The 24,852-nt window shown below is 38.8% G+C and overlaps 1 protein-coding gene across 1 annotated transcript in view; it reads right to left on the reverse strand.

Annotated features, from left to right (window-relative positions):
• The window catches only part of ZYG11B (zyg-11 family member B, cell cycle regulator), an 86,589-nt gene that overhangs the window by 48,116 nt on the left and 13,621 nt on the right, over window positions 1-24,852 (reverse strand). The window contains exons 2-3 of the mRNA XM_040627295.1: window positions 14,965-15,130; window positions 3,830-4,584 (exon numbers count right to left, since the gene is read on the reverse strand). Of these exons, the coding sequence (XP_040483229.1) occupies window positions 3,830-4,584; window positions 14,965-15,130 (921 nt within the window). The remainder of the gene's footprint in view (window positions 1-3,829; window positions 4,585-14,964; window positions 15,131-24,852) is intronic.

Consider the following 24,852-nt stretch of genomic DNA (forward strand, 5'->3'; position numbering starts at 1 on the left):
AGTATCATATTATGCCTTATAAGGAATACTGAGTGGGTAGTCACAGTGTCTCTACTTCTTGCATTCCTTTGTGTGGCTTAAAAAAACCAAGGCATGTAAAGCCAAAAAGCCAACCTCAACTAATTTATTGTTTTTAAAGAGTTATTTATTTATTTATTTGGATTTTGGGGTGGGGTGCACAGAGGGAGAGGGAAAGAGAAACCTAAGCAGCCTCTGTACTGACCGCAGAACCCGACATGGAGGTTGGGGGGGGCGGTGATCTCACAACCCTGAGATCACGACCTGAGCCAAAACCAAGAGTCAGATGCTTAACTGTGCCACCCATGTGCCCCCTCAACTAACTCAAAGCATCACAATACGAAGACAATCATTTCAGACAAGTTTTTCAACAACTGTGCTAAACTGGACAATTTTTAAAAAGGAGATGTGGCAATCTCAGCTCTCCTCCCTTAACATGACTTATTATTTTTCAGTTCTCAAATCAGTGGTTAAATAATTTAAAAGGAACATCAATTTTTGTATATAGCTGAACAAAGGGGAAAGTTCCAATGATCTCTTTTTAAGTTTGTGTTTTGAGTAATCTCTATACCTTACATGGGGCTTGACCTCACACCCCAAGATCAAGAGTAGCATGGTCTTCCAACTGAGCCAGTAAGGTACCCCACAATGATCTCTTTTTTTAAAAAAAAAATTACTTTAAAACAATGATTCTCAACTTTGGCTGAATATTGCAATCAGTGCTAAGGAGCTTTATAAAATACTTATGTCTGCCTGAGTCCTACCTCCCTGTGGTTCTGATTTAATTGTTCAAGCTCCACAAGTGGTTTCTTTTAATTAAAAAAAATTTTTACGGGGGTGTGTGGCTGGCTCAGTTGGTAGAGCATGTGACTCTTTTTTGGGGGGGAGGGACAGAAGGGGGGAGGGGTAGAGAGAGAATCCCAAGCAGGCTTCACGCCCAGTGGAGAGCCCCACGTAAGGCTCGATCCCACAATCCAGAGATCATGACCTGAGCTGAAATCAAGAGTCGGAGGCTTAACCTACTAAGCCACCCAGGTGCCCCTAGAGCATGTGACTCTTGATCTTGGGGTCATGAGTTTGAGCCCCACGTTGAATATATAGATTACCTAAAAATAAAATATTTTAAAAATAAATAAATAGTTCCCCCAGCTTTATCAAGATATAATTGACATATGTCATTGTGTAAGTTAAAGGTGTACACATGATGATCTGAAACATGTATATATTGGGAAAAGATTACCATGATAAAGTTGGTTAACATATCCATCATTTCACATAACTACACTCCAGGTGATTTTAATTGAAGTTCAGGTTGAGAATCACTACTTTAATGTTTACAGAGTAGGAAACTAGAAAATGATACCAAGTAAAGTAGGTGTTTCATATGGTCAAGATTTCAAAGTAATAACGGCTCCATTTGTGAAATCAAACTTATTTCACAGAGGTACTGTGGAATACAGATGTCCTACTAGCCTCAATTTTATAACTTAGGCTAATTCACTGGAGGGTCTGTTGGTTATAAGAAGAAATCAGCAAAAACTGTACTGCTCTGGGATCATACCTATTATAGTATCTTTGCCTTGAGAATATTATTTGGCTTAATACACCAGGGACACATTCCTTTCATCCTTTAGGATGAAGGTCTAGCTCACCTCTTCTGGGAAATTCTCCCTCAACTCCCAGCACCCAGGGATTTCTTCCCCTTTTAATTTTTAGAACTCTTTACTATCAGACCAATTTGTTAGGCAGTTAAGTAACATTACAATAGTAATTTACATTTTTATATTTCCTTCATCAACAAGCCCTGTGCTAAAAATCTGTCTTGTTCCATAACAAGTTGTTAAGTAAGATCCTCACATTTCTTGTTGCTCTGCACCCGGCTTATGTGACCTTTCCAAGTCTGGCCCTGGTGCCTACTTTTCCAGCCTCATCTCATTGCTCTGTGACTTTCTACTGTTGAGCTCTAGCCACAGTGGCCTTTCTTTCAGTTCCTTGGATGTACCACACTCCTTCTTTCCACACATATTTTGCATATATTTTTCTCTCTGCCTGCAATGTTCTCTACCAAGCTACTCACCCTTAAGATCTCCACTCATTCATTAATTCTTTAGAGAAGATTTAAATTAAGTCAAGTCTCTCTGTGAGGGGTGCCTGGGTGGCTCAGTCTGCCTTCGGGTCAGGTCATGATGCCAGGGTCCTGGGATCAAGCCCCACACTGGACTCCCTGCTCAGCGGGAAGCCTGCTTCTCCCTCTCCCACTCCCCTTGCTTGTGTTCCCTCTCTTACTGTCTCTGTCAAATAAATAAAATCTTAAAAAAAAAAAAAGTCTCTCTGTTAAACATTCTCATATATAATATTGCATATCTTCTAGATTTTAGCACAATATAGTTTAAAACATGTATACCAGTATGTCTATATAATATACATAAATATATATGTATGTGATATATATATTTAAATGTATGTGTGTGTGTATATTTAAAGTACACACACACTGTTGACATACAGTATTTGATTGCTTGACTCCCTCACTAAATTACAAGCTCCATGAGGGCACAATCATGCCTGTTTGGCCTCACCATCAAATCCCCATGCCCAGCATAGTGCCCAGTGCATACATGCACTTGATAAAATACTGAATGAATAAAAAAGAGTAACTGAAAATCACTTTCTACATTCTATTTTTTAAGGTCTAAATTTACAAATAACCTAAGAATTGAGATGTTTTTAAGATACTTACAACTAACCTTTTCTTCTCCTTTTTCAAGTCTGTCATGATTACTCAAAAAAGATACCTTGCCTTTTGGGTAACAATATCCACTTCCAAGCCATTCCTGACTCTGCTCCAGGTAGGATCAAAGGGTGCTTCTGCTTAAGTAGTGTAGGTAGTAGGGGGAAAAAATGGGGCTCTGGAATTAGATGTAAATCCAAATGTTGGTTCTAACTAACTGTAAATCATATAATTTCTGAGTCTATGTTTCTCATCTTTAAAATGGGGTTAATACTTATCAATATAAGGCATCTAGAGGATACAGTGTATATTAGGAAAATATTGGTTTTCCTTAAACTTGTCACAATTCTATTCTTCAAGGTCTGACTCAGAGACCATCTTTTCTACCAAGCCCCAAATTCTCCAGCTGGGAGAAATTTCTTCTACTCTCCTATAGTGATGACACTGATCTTTGGCTTTATCGTTATTTATGATTGTATCATCACCAAGACTAAGCTCCTTGGAGACAGATCTGATATCTTTTTCATCTTTGAATCCCAAGTACCAAGCAGATTAATTTAAACCATTAGGCATGAAAAACCTTAAGAAAAGCAAAATTACACCATTTCTACAGTAAACATCTCCTTGGAGAACTTGACTTCCCAATGGATATCAATTCAACAAGGAGTATCCTCAGTTTTTTAAAATGACCAATTAGAAATGGTATGTTACAGTGGTTCAAAATATCTAAATATTACCATCATGAGAACTATCATTTATCCAAGGCCCACTATGTGACTTGCACTTTACATATACAATTATTAACTTTAGAAGAACTCTGTTAGAGAGAATATCTGTTTTATAAATAAAGAAGTGGAAACCCAAAGAGTTACATCATATCTTGGGTCTGAAGCATGCAAGCTAGGATTTTAATTGGGACTCTGACTCTAAAGCAAGGCCTTTCCGTTATACAATGCCGTCTTTCACAGACATGTTCCATATATTGTTAGACATTCATCTTAATGGAGCCTTACACAGCTAAGACAAAATAATACATGATAATTGTCAGCCTGACAAAATAATACATTTTTAAAGTCTAACCTTCAAATGTCCTTCACCGGTGAGGAATTCAGAGTAACCTGCATCAGTGGCCAGCAAACCTACAAACTGCATGCTGGGCCGTTGCTGTATAAAGGCTTCAACAGCTTTATCTGTCACATGCTTTCTCCCAGAAACATCTAGGGAGACAAGGTTGGGTAGAATGTCCTTTTGTTCTAGTAAGCGAAGAGCTATGTCTGATGTAAACTGTTTATCATCTGAAATATCAAGATGATTCAGATATTTTAGTTCCCGAACAACATCCAGTATCTGCGTAGTTGTCATTTTTAAACATTTTAAGTGGTGCATGGTTAGAGACTTGAGTCGGTCTTTGCAGGCCAGCAAAGCTGTGATGTCTGTGATTGAGGTGTTAGAAATATCCAGGCTCTCTAATCTTGGCAATGAAGCAACTTCAGCCAGGTCTTCATTGTAAAAGAGAACATTGGTGATGCTTAATGCTCGAAGGCCGGAAAGCCGGCTGAAGCACCGCTCATAAGGATCTTCGAGGGAGAGAGTTAATGAGTTCAGCACTAAGCACTGGAGATTCTGCTGGATCCATTTGTTACTGCCAAGCCCACTGATGATGTCTGTAATCGTGATGTCTGCATTCACACCTGTAGCATCAAGTTCCACTAACTTGTGATGGCAGAAGGCTTTCCGGAAAGCAACAGCAGAGATCTTGGCTTTGCGAATGCAAGCACGCTTTAAGCGCATCTGGTTGCCCCTGAAGATACCTACAGTTCCATCATTCAGTAGACCTGGAAAAAAACAAGCAGCACTTTAATTTCAAAAAATAATTAAAGAATAGCTAAAATTTCCAGCATACTTTACATTTCCAAAGCACACCCATGTAACAATATTTCATTTAATATACGTAACAATTCCATGAGGTAAGAATATTATTATTACAACTTATAGATGAGTAAACTAGGGCTGAGAAAAGTCGCTTTCCAAGATCACAGAGCTAGCAAGTGACTGTGGTAGATATTACAGATATTCACTAACATCTGGTTCTACTTGCCTTCCTGGACATGCAGACAGCTGCATTTCCCAACCCATCCTTGGAGTTAGATGGGGCCATGTGCTTAGTTCTAACCAATGGCCTATAGACTGAAGCACCTGAGAGCCAGTGTATGATTTCCTATGCTATCTTTTCCTGTTATGACAAATGAGGAGTCTTCCAAGTTCCAGACAGTATGGATTTCCGAGAGTGGAGCCTCTATCAGCTTGGATCCAAGAGTGACCATGGAACAGAAACCTCCATGGACTTGCAGCATTTATGTAGCATGAGTGAGGTATAAACAAACTTTATGTTAAGCTATTGAATCTGGGGAATTAATTTGTTTCCAATACATTACTAGTCTATCCTTTAATTTCACTATATACGTTATTATACACACAAACACATATATACACACATATATTTAGCACATGCTTATCTACAATTCATTAAACCACTGGCTAGATCTGAAATCTTATTAAAAGGATCTAAATGTTATAGTCCCTTTCTGTCAGATAAATCCAAATAAAGTAGATACAGTAACCTCTTAAAGTCCCTTAGAGATCTACCTGACTAGCAATTAATAGTGCCAGAAGTATATGATGCTTTGGAACCACATCAATCTCAACCATATCACCTATCAATTAAACATTTCCTGTGAAAGTAACAGCCATGCCAATAAAAGATAGCTAAGAACAGTCTAGGGTGAGTCGACAGTTGGGACCAGGTAAATAAATAACCTGGAGTCAAGGGGAGAACTCTAAGTGGCACTCAGTAGACTCATACTAAAGATACAGCCTGGGCTGCCAGCCGGTCACCCTAATATTACAACTAAAGTTTTTTTTTTGTTTGTTTTTTTTAAGGGAACACCGCTTTCTAGTGGATTTTGCAGACTTACTCATGGGTAAAGAGTCAAAATCAAGAAAAACTGTCACAGTGGACAAAAATGAGTATATATTAAGAGCTCCATTATTCTGGAGCTATACGGTCCAAGCCAGTAGCCACTAGCCCACACAGCTATTGAGCACTCGAAATGCAGATAGTCCAAACTGAGGTATGCTGTAAGTATAAAATATACATCAGATTTTGAAGATTTAGTACAAAAAAAATGTAAAATATCTCATTAATAACTTTCATATTGACTACACGTTAAAATGGTATTTTGGATATATTGGGTTGAATAAAATTATGAATTAGTTTCACCTGTTTCTACTTTTATTTATTTTTAATTTTTTTATTTTTTTTTAAGATTTTACTTATTTATTTGACAGACAGAGAGATAGCCAATGAGAGAGGGAACACAAGCAGGGGGAGTGGGAGAGGAAGAAGCAGGCTCCTAGAGGAGGAGCCCTACTTGGGGCTCGATCCCAGAACGCTGGGATCACGCCCTGAGCTGAAGGCAGACGCTTAACGACTGAGCCACCCAGGCGCCCCTCACCTGTTCCTACTTTTAAACTGTGGCCACTAGTAAGTTAAAAATTATATATGTGGGGGTGCCTGGGTGGCTCAGTCAGTTAAGCATCTGCCTTCAGCTCAGGTCATGATCCCAGGGTTCTGGGATCGAGCCCTACACCCAGCTCCCTGCTCAGTGTGGGGCCTGCTTCTCCCTCTCCTGCTCCCCCTGCTTGTGCTGTCTCTCTCCCTCTGTCAAATAAATAAATAAAATCTTTAAAAAATATAAAATAAAATTACATATGTGCCTCACATTTGTGGCTTATGTTATATTTCTATTGGGCAGTGCGGTTCTAGAGATAGTCCTTTAAACTACCTGAATTCTATTTCAGGGGAGTAAGTTTTGTGGTATGTTTCCAGCCACTGAACAGTTACTAAACAATTACTATATGTCAAACACTACCAAATGTGTATACAAAGAAAATTAAGATATGCTCCCATACTCAAAGAATTCAAACTTCCATGGAGTAAAAGTCTCAACAATGTACCAAAATGAGAACTATGGTATAGCAGAGTTAAGTACAAAGTACCATGGAAACAAAGAAAAAGAAGCAACCCATCATTCCTGAAGGTCTAGAAAGACTCAACAAAAGAGGTGATCTTTAAGTAAGTCCTTCAAAGATGAAGGAAAAATTCAAGGATGGAGAAAGGTGAGGGGTATTAAAGCAAGAATAAATAGCATAAACAAAGCCTTAGCATACATACATCAAATCATGTACACCCTGAAACTAATATGTTATATGTCAATTTTATCTCAATTTAAAAATATCCCCCCTCCAAAAGGCCTCAGAGATATAAAAGCACAACACACGGTTAGAAAATGGCAAGTAGTTCTACATTGCTTGAACATAAGAACTCGTAGAGCTATAAGATGTTTCCCTGATAAAGAGGGGAAGAACATTATTAGTAAAGACCCAGATATGACTGAGAACATGGTGCTATCCCAGAGATTTAAGCATGCAAGTGGGGAGAGGCAAGAAATGAGGCGGGAAGTTAAGTTGGGGTTAGATAAAGCTGAAAGATAAAGAGAAGAAAAGCAGATCAGGTAGGGACCCAAAAAATGATGTGGTGAGGTTCCTGAGTTTTTTTTCTTGCTCCATATATCCCAGACTTAAAGTTAGAGAAGTTGGTAACCCAGAAATGCTGACAAGCAGAGACAAAAAAAAAAAAAAAGAAAAAAAAAGCTCCCCCAAAATATGCTCATTCTAGCTAAAGAACCAGGAAGAAAGCAGTTTAGCAAGACAGAAAACTTTGAGACAAGAACTACTTCACTTCAGCTGAACACCACAGAAAAGACTGTGGTCCCACCCTCCCCCGCACCAGTAAATCCCAAGAAGGGAGCCTGGACTTTTACCCCTGCTAGCAAAGTAGTTGCTCCAATCTCCCACAGGGAGGTATTAGAGAAGGCTGAGTAGGGAGTCAGGACTTTCATCCCCATTGGGTGGTAAGAACCACTGTTTCCCCTGTGATGGCAATGGATACCATGTGGGGAGCCTGGACTTCACATTCATCTGGCAGTAATGAGGTGCTCCTCCTCCTCACTACGGTGGTCTCGAACAAAGCCCAATGAAGAGTCAAGACTTTCACTACAGCCCAAGAGTAATGAGGCCACCTCACCCCAACATGATGTCAGTAGAGACCAACTGGGGAAAAAAATGAGATACTCACACCCTTCTCAGCTAGGGAAATATCAGTAGAATCCTAGTGGGGAACCAGAATGCCATCCCCTGCATAACAGTAATGAGAAACCCCATGTCTTGGGTGTCATCAGAAGTCAAGTGGAAACCAGAACATTTACCCCAATCTGGCAATAACAAGGCAGTGCCTCTACCTTCCCCCTGCTGGAGTGGTGTCAGAGACACAAACTAAAACAGGAAAGTTTCGTAATACCCTAAATGTCCAGATTTCAATAAAAAATTATTTGTCGTGGGGCGCCTGGGTAGCGCAGTCGTTAGGCGGCTGCCTTTGGCTCAGGGCGTGATCCTGGCGTTCCCGGATCGAGTCCCACATCGGGCTCCTCCGCTGGGAGCCTGCTTCTTCCTCTCCCACTCCCCCTGCTTGTGTTCCCTCTCTCACTGGCTGACTCTCTCTGTCAAAATAAATAAATAAAATCTTTAAAAAAAAAAAATTATTTGTCGTACCAAGGACCAGTAAGATCTCAAAATGAAAAAAAGACAATCTATAGATGTCAACACTGAGATAACAGAAATGTTAAAATGATCTGACAGATTTTAAAGAAGCCATCATAAAAAATGCATGTGAGCAATTACAAACATGCTCAAAAGAAATGAAAAATAGAAAGCCTCGGCAAAGAAATAGAAAATATAAAGAACCGAATGGGGCTTCTGGGTGGCTCAGTCGGTTAAGTGTATGCTTTCAGTTCAGGTCATGGTCTTGGGGTCCTGGGATTGAGCCCTGCATCGGGCTCCCTGCTCAGCAGTAAGTCTGCCTGTCCCATTCCCTCTGCCCCTTCCCCACCCCCACTCATGCTCTCTCTCTCTCTCAAGTAAATAAATAAAATTAAAAAAAAAAAAAAAAAAGAACCAAATGGAAATCTTAGAACTGAAAAACAAAATAATGGTTGGGCTCAACAACAGAATGGAAGGAACAACAGAATCAGTGAACTAAAAGATAAAACAAAAGAAATTACCCAAATCTACATAACAGGAAAGAAAAATAGACCCAAAAAACCCAAAAAACAAAACAAACCCCCCCCCCACAAAACCTGAACAGAGCTATTTGTGTCACTGAAGTCCCAGAAGAAGAGAAAGAGGGCAAGACTGAAAAAATACTTGAAGAAATAATAGCTACCTATCAGAATGACTCAAAAAACAGTAATAACAGCAAATGCTGGCAAGTTTGTGGAGAAACTGGATCAGTCATATACTGCTGATAGAGATATAAAATGGGACTGTGACTGTGGAAAACAGTTTGGCAATTTCTTAAAACCTAAACATGCAACTACCATACAACCCTGCAATAGCATTCCTGGGAATTTATCCCAGAGAAACGAAGACATATGTTCACACAAAACCTGCAAATGTGTGATTACAGCAATATAATATTCATAATATATTACATTCATAATAGCTAAAAACTGGAAATGCAGATGTCCTTCAGTGGATGAATGTTTATATAAACTGATGTACTCTGAAACATGGACTACGCAGCAATAAAAAAGACTGGACTGATAAACACAACAATCTGGATGAATCTCCTCAGAATTATATGGAGTCAAAAAGGCCAATCTCAAAAGGTTACATACTGAATGATTCCATTTATGTAATATTCTTCAAATGGCAAAATTACAAAAATGTTTACCAGGGATTATGGAGGGGGAAGGGGCAGGAGAGAAGTGAATGTGGCTATAAAAAGACAACACAAAGGATCTTTGTGGAGATGGAAATCTTGACCATATCAATGTCAACATCCTGGCTGTACTGTGGTTTTTGTTTTTTTTTTAAGATTTTATTTATATATTTGACGGAGAGAGAGATAGCCAGTGAGATAGGGAACACAAGCAGGGGGAGTGGGAGAGGAAGAAGCAGGCCTCCCAGCGGAGCCAGGAGCCTGATGCGGGGCTCGATCCCAGAACGCCGGGCATGCCCTGAGCCAAAGGCAGACACTTAACAACTGAGCCACCCAGGCTCCCCTGTACTGTGGTTTTATAAGACACTATCACTGGAGAAAGAGGACCTCACCTAAATTATTTATTACAACTCCATGTGAATCAACAATTATCTAAAAATACAAAGTTTAGTAGGACACCTGCCTGACTCAGTTGGTAGGCATGTGACTTCTGATCATGAGGTCATGAGTTTGAGCCCCATGTTGGGCACAGAGATTACTTGAAACAAACAAAAAACCTTTGGAGGCACCTGGCGACTCTTCATCTCGGGGTTGTAAGTTCCAGTCCCACGCTGGGTATGGAGATTACTTAAAATTAAAATCTTGGGGTGCATGGCTGGTTCAGAGAGTGGAGCATGCAGCTCTTGATCTCTGGTTCATGAGTTCAGGCCCCAGGTTGGGTTTGGAGATTGCTTAAAAAAAAAGATCTTGGGGCGCCTGGGTGGCTCAGTTGGTTAAGGGTCTGCCTTCAGCTCAGGTCATGATCCCAGGGTCCTGGGATGCAGCCCTGTGTCAGGCTCCCTGCTCATTGGGAAGCCTGCTTCTCCCTCTTCTCCCCACTCTTGCTCTCTCTATCTCTCTCTCTCTCTCTCACACATGGATGGATAAAATCTTAACCAGTGGCTCACTGGTTAAGAGTCCAACTCTGATCTCAGCTCGGGTCTTGATCTCAGGGTCGTGAGTTCAAGCCCCGCACTGGGCTTCATGCTGGGCATGGAGCCTACTTTAAAAAAAAAAAAAAAAAACCTTTAAAAACAAACGAACAGATACATAAAACCAAGTTTAATTTAAAAAAAAAAAAAGATCACTCTGAGGAAAACTGAAGGCGTGCTGACATGGAGTTAAGGGAATTCCATCTGATGACTTCAATTTTCTTGCTTAGAGTAAATGGTAGAAAGTATGAGAAGAGCAAAGAACATCTGAAACAATTGTTGAGCACTGAGTAGCTGATCAGGAAAATACCCAACTTCTGGGCAGTGCTGAGAGGCCCCATTTTTCATACTGACTTGCCTCTTCACAATGCAGATCTCAGCCTAGTTACTGCCTCCCCAGAGAAGCTGTCTCTGACCATGCGATCTAAACTAGATGCCTTCTCTTTCTATTCTCCATGAGAGAACTGTGTTCTTTTTCCCTCAGAGAACTGATCACGTTATAATTCTATATATGTTTGTTTGCTCCTTAACTACAGTTAAGAAAGTCCCACTGAATTATATGATCCATGAGAGCAAGATTTCTGTGTTCAATATTGTACACTCAGTACCTAACATAGTGCCTGACACACAACAGGTGTTTAATAATTTTCTTCTCTGGATCTTCCTTCCCACACATTTTACTTCTATTGAGCCTCTTCTGAACCCAGTAGTAACGCCTTTCACACATACATTAAGGATCTTCTGCTAAGGACCCTTATACAAACCAAAAATGGAAACAGATCCTGAGTTAGGATCAATGTTTTCCTGTTTACACCACAAAATATATTTACGAATTTTTTAAAAAGATTTTATTTATTTATTTGACAAAGAGAGAGAGAGAGAGCGCACAAGCAGGGGGAGCAGCAGGGAGAGGGAGAAGCAGACTCACTGCTGAACAGGGAGCCTGACGTGGGACTGGATCCCAGGACCCTGGGATCATGACCTGAGCCAAAGGCAGACACCCCGTCACCCTTATTTACACATATTTTTTAATGTTAGTTTTGTCTTTTACAGATGAAACTTTAGACTCTTCAGTTAATTAAGACTGATTTTAACCTTATAGTGACTATCATAGTGCATTACAAAATTTGCTCTCAAATTTTGATATCATACAAATACATGTAGTAAAATAGGTCACTCCTGGCCTCTCTGGGTCAATCTACATTAAGTAAAATTTTCTAGTAACTAAGTTTAAGTTTCTACATTTAAGAGTGATAGAATTAAAAGGGCAAAGAATTTTAAAAGGAGCATGAGATCTAGAAATCAGTCCTATGTTTAAATCCTGGTTCCAACATTTTTTTGCTATTTGACACTATACAAATTATTACACAAGTCTAAGATTCCTTATCTGTAAAAGGAAGGCTCCTTATCTGTAAAAGATAAGATTCTTTATCTGTTGTGTGACAGGCACTATGTTAGGTAGTGAATAATTACATTTCCCTCACAGGGACTTCTGTAAAGATTAAATAAGGCAATATATATAAAAATCATTTTGCAAACTAAAAGCACTACACAAATGTCATTACTATATCTGAAGGAAATCTTTCTAGATTATCTTCCCCTTCTTTCAAAAATAAACATACTGAGGAATCACCTATCTTTTTTCCATGACCAGTAATTGTCCTTGCTACAATGTATTTAAGCTAAATCTTCCTTTACTGTCATACTATCCACTTGGGTTGTTAGTCAGCAGCCTGTCCCCTTCAGATTATTAATTCTTAATTTGTTATGGTTAAAGAACCAAGGTAATTAGAAGCATGTACATTTAAGAATATGCTGTAGGTTATCTACACTGATGTGGGTGTTATCTAGATGTATCTGTGGGACAAGGTGAGCTTAGGATCCTCCTACCCTGTCTCAGTACTCCCATTTAAGAATATGCTCTAAATGAGGGTTCCTCAAGGGCTGCTGCAGCTTCTTTTTTTTAATTAACTTGAGAGAGAGAGAGCAAGACAGAGATAAAGCATGAGCAGGGAGCATAGGGAGAGGGAGAAGCAGACTCCCTGCTGAGCAGGGAGCCAGATGTGGGGATTGATCCCAGGACCCCGAGATCATGACCTGAGCCGAAGGCAGACCCTTAACCGACTGAGTCACCCCGGCACCCCAAAGGGCTTCTTTCAAGGACTGAAGTATAGAAGTCTAAATGCAAGGATTTTGTCCCAAAGCATTTTTTGTTTCTTTCTGGTTTAGGCTACAGACAGCTGAGATTACCAGCAATGTGACCTCCAGAGAAGCGGGGTACTACTCAGAGAATATAAGCTCTCAGTCACCTAGAAAGTCTAGCTGACTGTTCAAGGATGCAATCCACAATGTTTCAAAAGGTATTACTTTTTTTTTTCCCCAAAAGGCATTACTCTTTTCAATTTAATCCCAAAACAGAAGGCTGAACATGTCAAGGTATATCAATTTAGATAAGGTACACAATATAACACAGAGGCATTATCATTAGATGGCAAAAATCTTATTCTGATTCCTAGCTCTTTTTTTTTTTCTTTTTAAGATTTTATTTATTTATTTGACAGAGAGACAGCCAGCGAGAGAGGGAACACAAGCAGGGGGAGTGGGAGAGGAAGAAGCAGGCTCCCAGCAGAGGAGCCTGATGTGGGGCTCGATCCCACAACACCGGGATCATGCCCTGAGCCAAAGGCAGACGCCTAATGACTGAGCCACCCAGGCACCCCCACAGATTGCTTTTTTAATTTTCATTTTTACTACTGAAGTATAGCTGACATACAATGTTATATTAGTTTCAGGTAAGTACTATCTATTCTTGTCTCTTTTGCAAAGAGATTAATTCAGAACACTTTTTGGTGAATGAGGCAGGAAGAGTGGGGTAATACAAATGGGGACAGCAAGTTACTTCTCTGACTCTCAGTTTCTTCATCTGAAGGCAGCTTGAAAAGAAGAGGTAGAAAACACATTCTGATGACACTACTCTGGAGGATAATTATTTAGTTACACTTACTTAAAAACTACTTCCATTATTTTACCCATATAAACCATTTGCCACAATGCTTGTATATAATAACAAGTATTCAATAAATGTCAGCTGCTGTTATTAGCTATCAGTAGTTACATTTCAAAAAGAATCTGGCAAAGTTAAGACTTTAGTTAACATTTATTCTTTTGGTTTACAAGATTAGTTATAGGTATATATATTTAAATTGAATATGTTAAGCATAATCATTAGATTGAGACCAGAAAGAAATGAAAGCACGAGCATAATCTCTTAAATTGTTGTGCAGCTTTGGAAGGGACCTTTAACTTTATCATATATAGTACCTATTGATATAACCCAGTTCTTTTGGCAGGCTGAATTCAAAGAGGCTACAGACTTGAGCAACTTAGTGAAAACCAAGGCGTACGAATGTCTTCTTTCCAAAATTATTCTAAAATCCCTCAATTATATCCTTATATCTTCCACCCTTCCTTGGAATGCATTATCTGGATTCATACTTTATATATATATATGTATAAAGGCACAGCAAAAGTGTACAGCATGATCCGGCATCTAGGAACAGGGATATCTCTAATGTGGATGCGGGAAGATTGTGTGGCAGTGAAAACAGCACAGATTTGAAATCAGACATTCATTTGAATTAGGAGTCTACCATTTACTAGCATTATGACCTTGTGACAAGTTACTTCTCTGAATCAGTTTCCTTATCTGTATATATACAGATGGGATAATAATGGTTATTTTATAGGGTTTTTGAGAAAATTCAAGGAAAACATAAAATGCCTGGCACATAACAGACAATCAGTAAATGATAGTTACTATTATTGCCACATTTTCATTCTATTTTATAGTTGTGGACAAATTATATTTCCTACTTCAAAGAGTTTATAAACCAGAAATAAAAAAGGCATTATCTATTTCAACTTAAAACTTAAGCAGAAAAATAAAAAATCCTCTACATAAACAGAATTTGTTTTTGAAAACAGAAGTACTAAATTAGCTGTGCTTTCCCAATTCAAAGGTCAAAAACAAAAACTTGCTTTTCCATAATAATATTTATTTATTTTTCCCACTGCCAAATGACGATGTAAGGTATATTATTCCAGCAAACTTCTAAATGGGTATTTTGAAAGATAAGTTATTTTTGCCATGAGAAAAGAAAAAAAAAAAAAAGAAGAAGAAGAAAAAGAAAGAAAAAAAGCAATTTTCCTAAATTAGAAAAGAAAAATGCTTATTCCAAATTACATAGTAAGTAGCAGGATAGGCAAAAATTAATGAATTCCTTTTCCTGGAATCAGACTCATCTGGCCTTTTCTAAGAAAATAATTAAATGGCCACAGCAGCATTTCAAAATCCAATGCCAATTAACAGCACATAATTCTTATTTCCTCTGCTTATTTTTTTTTACCATGAAAAGCCATGGTCTGAAGCAGTCGATCAGCCACCTCCTGTGGGAATACTCCAGGTTCCTGCAGACACAATGTTCCATCTTGTCTTGCTGAACAGAACTTCTCAAGGTGAGTAGTCAGGAAATTCAAGCAGATATCAAGTAAGGAATAGGGAGATGCTTCCTCCTTGGAGCCCAGGAAAAAACATAAAAGGAACACAAAAGCCAACAAGTTAGTTTCCAGAAAAGCAGAAAACAAAGTATTCAACAAGTATTTTTACTCAGTGTCTACCATATGTTAGATACTGTGTTAGGCAATGGGAATACAATAGGTGACCCATGTTCTCAAGAAGAGAAATGTTCAAACAAGTATTTACATAAAGTACATTACATACTATATTAGAGGACATACTGGGTAGTACGTAAGTATAACAGGGTGCCCTAATCAGTCAGGGAAGACCTCAGAGGTATAGCAGATTAATTTTCCTAAATTACTACCCATGACCCTCCCCTGCTCAAACCTTCCATGGACTTTCATGGACCTGAAGACAAAAAATAAAATTCTTAGATTGTTAGACTGATCCCTGACTCCTCCCAAAATCTAAACCAAATTTACTCTCAAATTTGATCTTCCACAAAATCCCCATCCCAATCTGATAATTTCAATATGATGAATTTATCTGGGTAAAAGATTTTGCTATAAGCATTAACATCCTCAAAATAGAAAAAGGTTAACCCAGTTATTCCAGTCTGAGGAATAAAGAACTAATCAAATAAGCACAAAGATTTAAGTGTAAGGGTTTTAACTATAGAAATTAACACTGTAAATGTCCCCAATAATAATAATATAATTAAAATATAATTATAGTAGCTATCAACCATTAGGTGCTTTCTTTATGACTGTGCTGAGTATCTTACATGAATTATCCATTATTTTATTTATTCCTTCGCCCCTATTTTTAAAAAGTGGTCAAGCATTATCTTCATGTTTAAATGTTTTTTTTTTTTTTAAGATTTTACTTATTTATTTGACAGAGAAAGAGCACAAGCAGGGGAACTGGGAGAGGGAGAAGCAGGCTTGCCACCAAGAAGGGAGCCCAATGCGGGGCTTGATCCCAGGACTCTGGGACCATGACCTGAGCTGAAGGCAGACAGCCAACCAATTGTGCCACCCAGGCACTCCCATTTTTAAAGTTTTAATTGAAAACTGGCTCAGAAAAGTAACATCTTTCTCAACATTCTGCACATAGTCAGTGATAAAGTGCAGCTTCAAATTAAAAACTGACTCAGGAGCACAACTCTTAACCACATTATATTATACATGTGACATTTTTAATGGCAGCCATTAAAAATTATATTTCAAAGATATAGGAGTGCCTGGGTGGCTCAGTCGGTTTAGCATGTGACTTCAGCTCAGGTCCTGCGATGGAGCCCCAGATCGTATTCCCTGCTCAGTGGGGAGCCTGCTTCTCCCTCTCCCTCTGCCCCACCACTCCTGCAATCTCTCTCACTCACACTCCTTCACTCTCTCTCAAAAAAAATCTTAAAAAAAAAAAGAAAGAAAGAAAATGCCAAGGAACTGACAAAAAAAAACCCTATCAGAACTAAAAAACAAAAAAAAAGTTCAGCAAGGTTGTAGGATATAAGATCTACTTTATTTATAATATACAATATCAATTATATCTATACACTTATACTGAACAATCTAAAAGTGAAATTAAGAAAACAATTCCATTTACAATAGCATCAAAGAGAATAAAAAATTTAGAAATAAATTTAACAAAAGAAGAGTAAAATTAAAAAATTAAAGAAAACTTTTATAGAAAGACATCCATTTTCATAGATCAGAAGACTTAATATTGTTAATTGATCTACAGTTTCTTTCTTTTTTTTTAAAAGATTTTATTTATTTATTTGACAGAGATAGAGACAGCCAGCGAGAGAGGGAACACAAGCAGGGGGAGTGGGAGAGGAAGAAGCAGGCTCATAGCGGAAGAGCCTGATGTGGGGCTCGATCCCACAACGCCGGGATCACGCCCTGAGCCGAAGGCAGACGCTTAACCGCTGTGCCACCCAGGCGCCCCCTGTGCCACCCAGGCGCCCCTGATCTACAGTTTCAATACAGGGAGTCGGCTTCTCCCTCTGCCCCTCCCCCAGCTGAAGCGTTGCAGGCGCGCTCTCTCTCTCTAATAAAATCTTTAAAAAAGGGAAACTTTTGTACTTCAAAGATCATCATCAAGACAATGAAAAGAAAGTCCACAGAATGGGAGAAACTATTTGCAAATCATGTATCTACTAAGAGATTTGAATCTAGAATATATAAATAACTCTGGGTGGGGAATGGGCTAATTGGGTGATGTGATGAGCACTGGATGTTATACGCAACTGATAATTTATTGAACACTACAACTGAAACTAACAATGTACTATATGTTGGCTAATTGAATTTAAATTAAAAAAGAAAACTTGTATTTAAAAAAAACAAAAAAATAGAATATATAAATAACTCTTATGACTCAATAAAAAGCCAACTGAATTAAAAACAGGCAAAGGTCTGAATGGACATTTCTCCAAAGAAGTATAAATGACCAATAATCAAATGAAAAAGAAAAAAAAAAAGGAAAAAAATCAAATAAAAAATGCTCAAAATCATTAATGATCAGGGAAATGCAAATCAAAATCATAACTAACACCTCATACCCATTAGGGTGGTTAAAATCAGGGAGTCAGATAATAAGTGTTGGTAAAGATGTAGAGAAACTGGAACTCTCATACATTGCTGGTAGGAATATAAAATGATGCAGACACTTCGGAAAACAGTCTACCAATTACCATATGACCTAGTAATTCTACCCCTGGGTATCTACCTAAGAGAAATGAAAAACTTGTACATGAATGTTTATAGAAGCATTATTCATAATAGCTAAAAAGTAGAAACACCACAAATAACCATCAACTGATGAATGGATAAACAAAATATAGCTTATCTACAAAATGGAATACTAGTTAGCAAAAAAAGGAATCCTGATATACCACACAACATGGATGGACCTTGAAAATAGTATGCTAAGTGGGGCACCTGGCTGGCTCAGTTGGAGGAGCATGCTACTCTTAATCAAGGGTCGTGAGTTCAAGCCCCATGTTGGGTACAGAGACTACTTAAAATAAATAAATAAATAACTTTTAATAAAAAGATTTTATTTATTTATTTTGAGAGAGAGAGAGAAAGCGAGAGCAAGTGAGCAGGAGCGAGGGGGAGGAGCAGAGGCAGAAGGAGAAGCAGGCGGGAGGCCGATAAGGAGCTCCATCCCAGGACCCTGGGATTATGACCCCAGCCAAAGGCTCAACCAACTGAGCCACTCAGGTGCCCCAATAAATAAATAACTTAAAAAAAATAGTATGCTAAGTGAAAAAAGCCAGTCACAAAAGATCACATATTGTATGATTCTATTTATATAAAATGTCCAAAATAGGCAAATCTATAGAGACAGAAAGTAGATTACTGGATGCTAGGACTGGGTGGAGGAGGAGTTGAAAGAAAATGGGAATAGAATGCTAATGGCTACAGGGCTTCTTCTTGGGATGATGAAAATGTTCTAAAATTCATTGTGGTTATAGCTGTACAACTCTATGAACATATTAAAACCCACTAAATTGGGATACACTTTAAATGGGTGAACTGCATGGTATGTGAATTACATCTCAAAAAAGTTATCGAAAAAAATATTTATAGGGGCGCCTGACCAGCTCAGTCAGTAGAGCATGTGACTCTTGATCTCAGGGTTGTGAGTCCAAGTCACATGTTGGGCATGGAGCTTACTTTTAAAAAAAGCAATTTATAAAACTGTAAGTAAATATAAGACTAGAAATAAATACATCAAAATGTTAACCAGCAGTTAACCAGTAGTTAACTTTTGGTGATATGCTATCAGTTCCTTCTCCGAAAAAAAAAAAAAATCAAACTTTCTATATAGAATAGATTTCTATAATCAAAAAACATTAAAATATTTATATACTATTTTACAGTTTACAGAGTGCTTTCACATTCACAAATTTGATACTGTAATAACTGAGTAAAGTGGGTAACAAAGACATTATTTTACAAATGAAGAAACAGACTTCATAAAAGCTAAATGGTTGGCCCAGTGTGATATAGACTATGGCTGCCCAACCCTATTATCTGTTCTCTTTTTCTCTTTTTTTTAAAGATTTTATTTATTTATTTAACAGAGAGAGAGACAGCCAGCGAGAGAGGGAACACAAGCAGGGGGAGTGGGAGAGGAAGAAGCAGGCTCCCAGCGGAGGAGCCTGATGTGGGGCTCAATCCCAGAACACTGGGATCACGCCCTGAGCCGAACGCAGATGCTTAAGGACTGCGCTACCCAGGCGCCCCTGTTCTTTTTCCACATTAATAAAATATTTTATTTTTATCTGAACACACAACCATCTGTAATAAAGACTACATATCTCAGGTTCCTCTGCAGCTACATGTGTAAGGAGACATTAGAAAAATTTCAAAGGAAATAATTAATCAAATTCAACTTCTGCCACACATAACTTCGCTTATTCTATCTTATTTCCTGAGTTGTAACAATGAATTCTTCCTGCTTTTTCTATTCTTTATTGTACCATCTTCCTAAATGCTTAAAATTCATCAGCCAGATGAAACAAGCTACACTTTCACCTCATTTGGTAAATTTCAACATAATCTATTTATTTTGCAGAAGAGAAAAGAAATGAAAGTTGTGTAATTGTCAGAGGGAAGATATAGAAACCTTTTGAGAATATACTTTTTGCAAGACACTTAGCAGAACAAACCCAGGAAGTAATATATGAACACTTAAGATACTTAAGTACTCATTCTTTTTTTTTAGATTTTTATTTATTTATTTCACACACACACACACACACACACACACACAGCACACAAACAGGGGGAGCAGCAGAGGGAGAGAGAGAAGCTCTGCAGGGAGCCCGATGTGGGACTCGATCCCAGGACCCTGGGATCATGACCTGAGCCAAAGGCAGATGCTCAACCAACTGAGCCACCCAGGGGTCCCTAAGTAATCATTCTTTACCAATTAGTAAAATATGTTCAACAAGGAGGTTTTGGACCCCACACATTTTCCGTTTTCAAGGAAACTCCATTTTATCTTAATTCCTATTGATAAGCCAAAGAATTTTCTATCTGCTCTTCTGTTGGGAAGTGCATCTGCCTAACAGTAAACAGTTAATAAGCCGGGCTTTGGAGCTAGAGTGCACATTCCAACTTTTCACTTGCTAACTGTGGCATTATACACAATACCTAACCTTTTGTTCCTCAAATTTCTTTTTTTTTTTTTTAAGATTTTATTTATTTATTTGACAGAGATAGAGACAGCCAGCGAGAGAGGGAACACAAGCAGGGGGAGTGGGAGAGGAAGAAGCAGGCTCCCAGCAGAGGAGCCTGATGTGGGGCTCGATCCCAGAACGCCGGGATCACGCCCTGAGCCGAAGGCAGACGCTTAACGACTGAGCCACCCAGGCGCCCGTTCCTCAAATTTCTCACTTATAACAGGGATAAGCATAATATCTATATCGCATGAAGTTGTTGTGAGGATCAGATGAGATAAAGCAGGAACCAGAGAACTTAGAATAATGGCAGTGTGTCTGGAAACACACAGCGTGTAAGGAGCAGAGCCAGAATTGAAACCCAGGAAATGTGGCTCCAGAGACTTTGCCCTTATCTACCGCAATATTCTACCTTTTCAACTTTACATACCAGTTTTGAATATAGTATCTCACCTGATACTCAAAGCAGGCCTGTGATGTGAACAAGGATAATCACCCCCATTTAAAAAGGAAGAACAGAAAGGTTATGTATCAAGCCAGTGACATAATTAGAACTGTACTTAGGTTATCTAAGATCTACTCCAAAACCTAAACTGCCATGATTCCCCAAATCCTAGTAATTTAAGCTAACACAAAAGTATTGAGAGATCCGTGCTCCTACTTTATTTTTAAACAAATAGCAGCAGCACAGGAAGACTAAAAAAAGAAACGATTAAGCAGAAGCTGGAACTCAGTGTCTAAACAATTCATCTCTTGGAAATTCCTGCTCAGAGAGATTTTCCCCTTTACCAATTAGGCACACTGTAGTCAGAGTATGAACACAGCTCCCACTAAAATAGCAGGAGAGAGAGGAAGGAGGTCAAGTCTGACTTCATTTGGATCATAAAGTAATCTACACAGTTCAAAGATTAAACAATTTCTAGGAAGAACAAACAGGGAAGTTCTTTTTAATTAACTGAAATGGATATTACTCAATCTGGCCTAACCAAGGTCTTCAATACACAGCTCTTACTGGTACACTAAACTGTGTTACTTAATGCAACCTACTACTTAACACGGTTCCTTAAACAATGTAACAGGCACTTTGACACCTCTGAGCCTTTTTTTAGATTAGTACTTCTATGTGGCAAAATCTCACACGTCCTTCAAAATTCAGTCAAACATCACTAGTTCTGTGATGCCTTTGTTAATTTCCAAGGCAGAATTTTACTCTTAGCGCCTGACAAATTAAATTGCACATAACAACAGCTATTAGGTATCGAATGACAGCTATGTGGTACTAGGCACTAATCTAGCTTCTTTATATATGCTTGCAATCTTCAAAAGTTTGTTTGAACAAGGGCGCCTGGGTGGCTCAGTCAGTTAAGCGACTGCCTTCAGCTCGGGTCATCATCCCAGGGTCCTGGGATGGAGCCCCACATTGGGATTCCTGCTCATCGGGGAGCCTGCTTCTGCTTCTCCCTCTCCCTCCGCCACTCACACTGCTTGTGCTCGTTCGCTCTGTCAAATAAATAAATAAAATCTGGTGTACCTGGGTGGCTCAGTTGGTTGAGCATCTGCTTTCGGCTCAGGTCATGATCTGGGGTCCTGGGATCAAGCCCCACATGGGGCTCCCTGCTTGGGGGGGGGGGGGTGCATCTCCCTCTCCCTCTGCCAGCTGTGCTCTCTCCCTCTCCCAGCTGTGCTCTCTCTTTCTTTCAAATAAATAAATAAAATCTTTTAAAAAATAAATAAACAAAATCTTAAAAACAAAACAAAACTGAGGCTCAGAAAAATTAATTTACATGTCAAAGATAAAACAGCCAGCAGATGGCAGAGCAAGAATAAAAATTAAAACAGCTACTTTTCATGAAACACTAATCCTCAGGTCCTGGTTCAGAGTTCTTTAGATATAGGAGTTCTTTCAATTTCTACCTCTTATGAATCAAGCACCATTACAATACGCATTTTTAAAATGAGGAAACTGAGGTTTACGTTAAATATCTTCCTTATATTTACATGGCCAACATGTTGCTAAACTGGGACTCCCAAAACAAGAATGAGGCCACAGCCTGTATTTTTAAGCTTTAAACCACTACGCTATCATAATATTATAACCATAATTGATGAGCTCATACTACTTGTTAATATATGCTATATGCTATAAACTATGTTAAACACTTTACATACATAATTTCATTTACTTCTCATAAAAATTCTATAAATTAAACTCTTTCAGTATCCCCATTCTACAAAGATGAGGATACTGAGGTTTTGGGGGGTTAAGTAATTTACCTATGATGATACAGCTAAGAAGTGGCAGAGCCAAAATTAGACCCCCAGGCAATCTGACTGTAGAGTTCAGTTTGTGCTTTAATAAATCACTACTACATAAGCTGCCACTGATATCTGCCTCCAAATCTATGTTTCTTTTACAATCCCATGTTAACCACAGTTTACGACTGTATGTCTCCCCAACTAGACCATGATGTTCTTCAAGTTCAAGGAACCAATTAACATTTCCTTTATATCCTAGTACCCAGCACAGTCCCTGACATTTGCCAGTTAAAAAAAAAAAAAGGAGTTCAAATTAGAAGACAGTAGGACTTGCTCTATGTGTCACAATATTTCTAAGAAGTGGGGCCAAGGGGCGCCTGGGTGGCTCAGTCAGTTAAGCGTCTGCCTTCAGCTCATGGCGTGATCTTGAGGTACTAGGATCGAGCCACGCGTCAGGCTTCCTGCTCACCAGGGAGTCTGCTTCTCCCTCCCCCCCATCCCTGCTCGTGTTCTCTCTCTAATAAATAAAATCTTTAAAATTTTTTTTTAGGATTTTACTTATTTATTTGACAGAGAGAGAGCACAAGCAGGGGGAGCAGCATGCAGAGGGAGAAGCAGGCTCCCCACTGAACAGGGACCCTGATGTAGGACTCCATCCCAGGGTCCTAAGATCATGACCTGAGCCAAAGGCAGATGCTTAACCGACTGAACAACCCAGGTGTCCCAATAAATAAAATCTTAAAAGAAAAAAAAAAAGTGGGGCCGAGACACAACCCAGATCTGTTGATAATGAAGTCCATACCTTTTCCACTATACCATACCATCTCTCACAACAATTATCAGTTAGATACTGATATAAATTCCAAAAAACAATTTGGGGACCAGTTGGTTGTTACAATGGCTCAGACATGAGGTGATGATGCTATGGATTAGAGTAGAGGCAAGGAAAATGGAAAAAAAAATCAAAAGTAAAAAATAATTTGAGGGAAGAATTAACAACATGAAGTAAGCATTTCTGAATCCCCAGTACCTAGCACAATGCCTGCCACTCTACTAAACAGGCAAATGTTATTTGAAGGGTTAACCAACATTCATACAGCATGCTTTTGACATATATTATCTCACTTAGCCCTCACAACAGTCTTGTGGAGCTGGTACGGTAGACACCATTTTGTATAGGAGAATACCGGAGCTCAGAAAGAATAACAGACCCAAATTCATCCAGTTAGAATGCGGCAGAATTGAGCCAAGGTATCAAGGTACTTAATTCCAAACATCACACCCTTTTCCTCATTCCATATAGTACCCTCTGGTGAGAGAGAAAGGGAGATGGAGGAAGGGAAGCTGAGATTAAAAAATAAATAAATAAATAACTTCAAGATTTAAAGTAGGAGTTAACCAGGGTAACCAGGGAGGGAAAAAAAAGTGTGTGTGTGTGTGTGTGTGTGTGTGTGTGTGTGTGTGTAGCAAGAGAGGAGCATGATAAAGCACATGGGATAAAATGCTAAACGTTTAGGCAATTTTGGTGACCGCTATGTGAGAATTCTTTGTACTATTTTTGCAACTTTTTATAAGTCTGAAATTGTCAAAATAAAAAGTTAGAAAATAAAAATAAAAAACAAAATAGTGGATATGGAATACTTCCATAATCTCACTGACAAAACTGATAAGAAAACTAGGCAGGGCACCTGGGTGGCTCAGTCAGTTAAGCGTCTGCCTTTGGCTCAGGTCATGATTTTGGTGTCCTAGGATTGAGCCCCACATCCTGCTCCCTGCTCAGTGGGGAGTCTGCTCCTCCCTCTCCCTCTGCTGCTTGTGCTTTCTCACTCTCTCTCTGTCAAATAAATGCATTTAAAAAAAGAAGACGACTAGGCAAAGGATTATTTCTTCAGAGAAATTTGTTGTAGTCATGGACTCGGTCTGCTCAGGCAAGGACAGAAAAGGAACTAAGGCTCTGGTAAAGAACTGAGCTGAATATGCAGATTTAAATAGCATCCCCTCGTGGTGAGAGCTGAATGGTAAGAATAGATAAATTCTCAGAGGAAGTAATCAGGAGAGATAACTAAGCCCTGTAATTAACTATCACGAGTACAGCGGGTAGAATGACGTGGTCCCTGAACAATGGCTGAAAAAAATACCCTGCGGCAAATAGGAAAAACAACAACTCCAGTAGAAAGAACAGTGCAGCTCTTTTTAAATTGTTTTTAGTTAATGTGGTATTTTCTGGAACAGGATATAATCCTGACATAGTGAATTATTCAAATAAAGTTTGCCCAGATTGGTCCTCTCAAAATACTAATGGTCAGAGTGTAAAGTGGCACA

This window comes from Ursus maritimus, unplaced genomic scaffold (genome assembly GCF_017311325.1).
Source record: "Ursus maritimus isolate PB19 unplaced genomic scaffold, ASM1731132v1 scaffold_12, whole genome shotgun sequence".
NCBI lineage: Eukaryota > Metazoa > Chordata > Mammalia > Carnivora > Ursidae > Ursus > Ursus maritimus.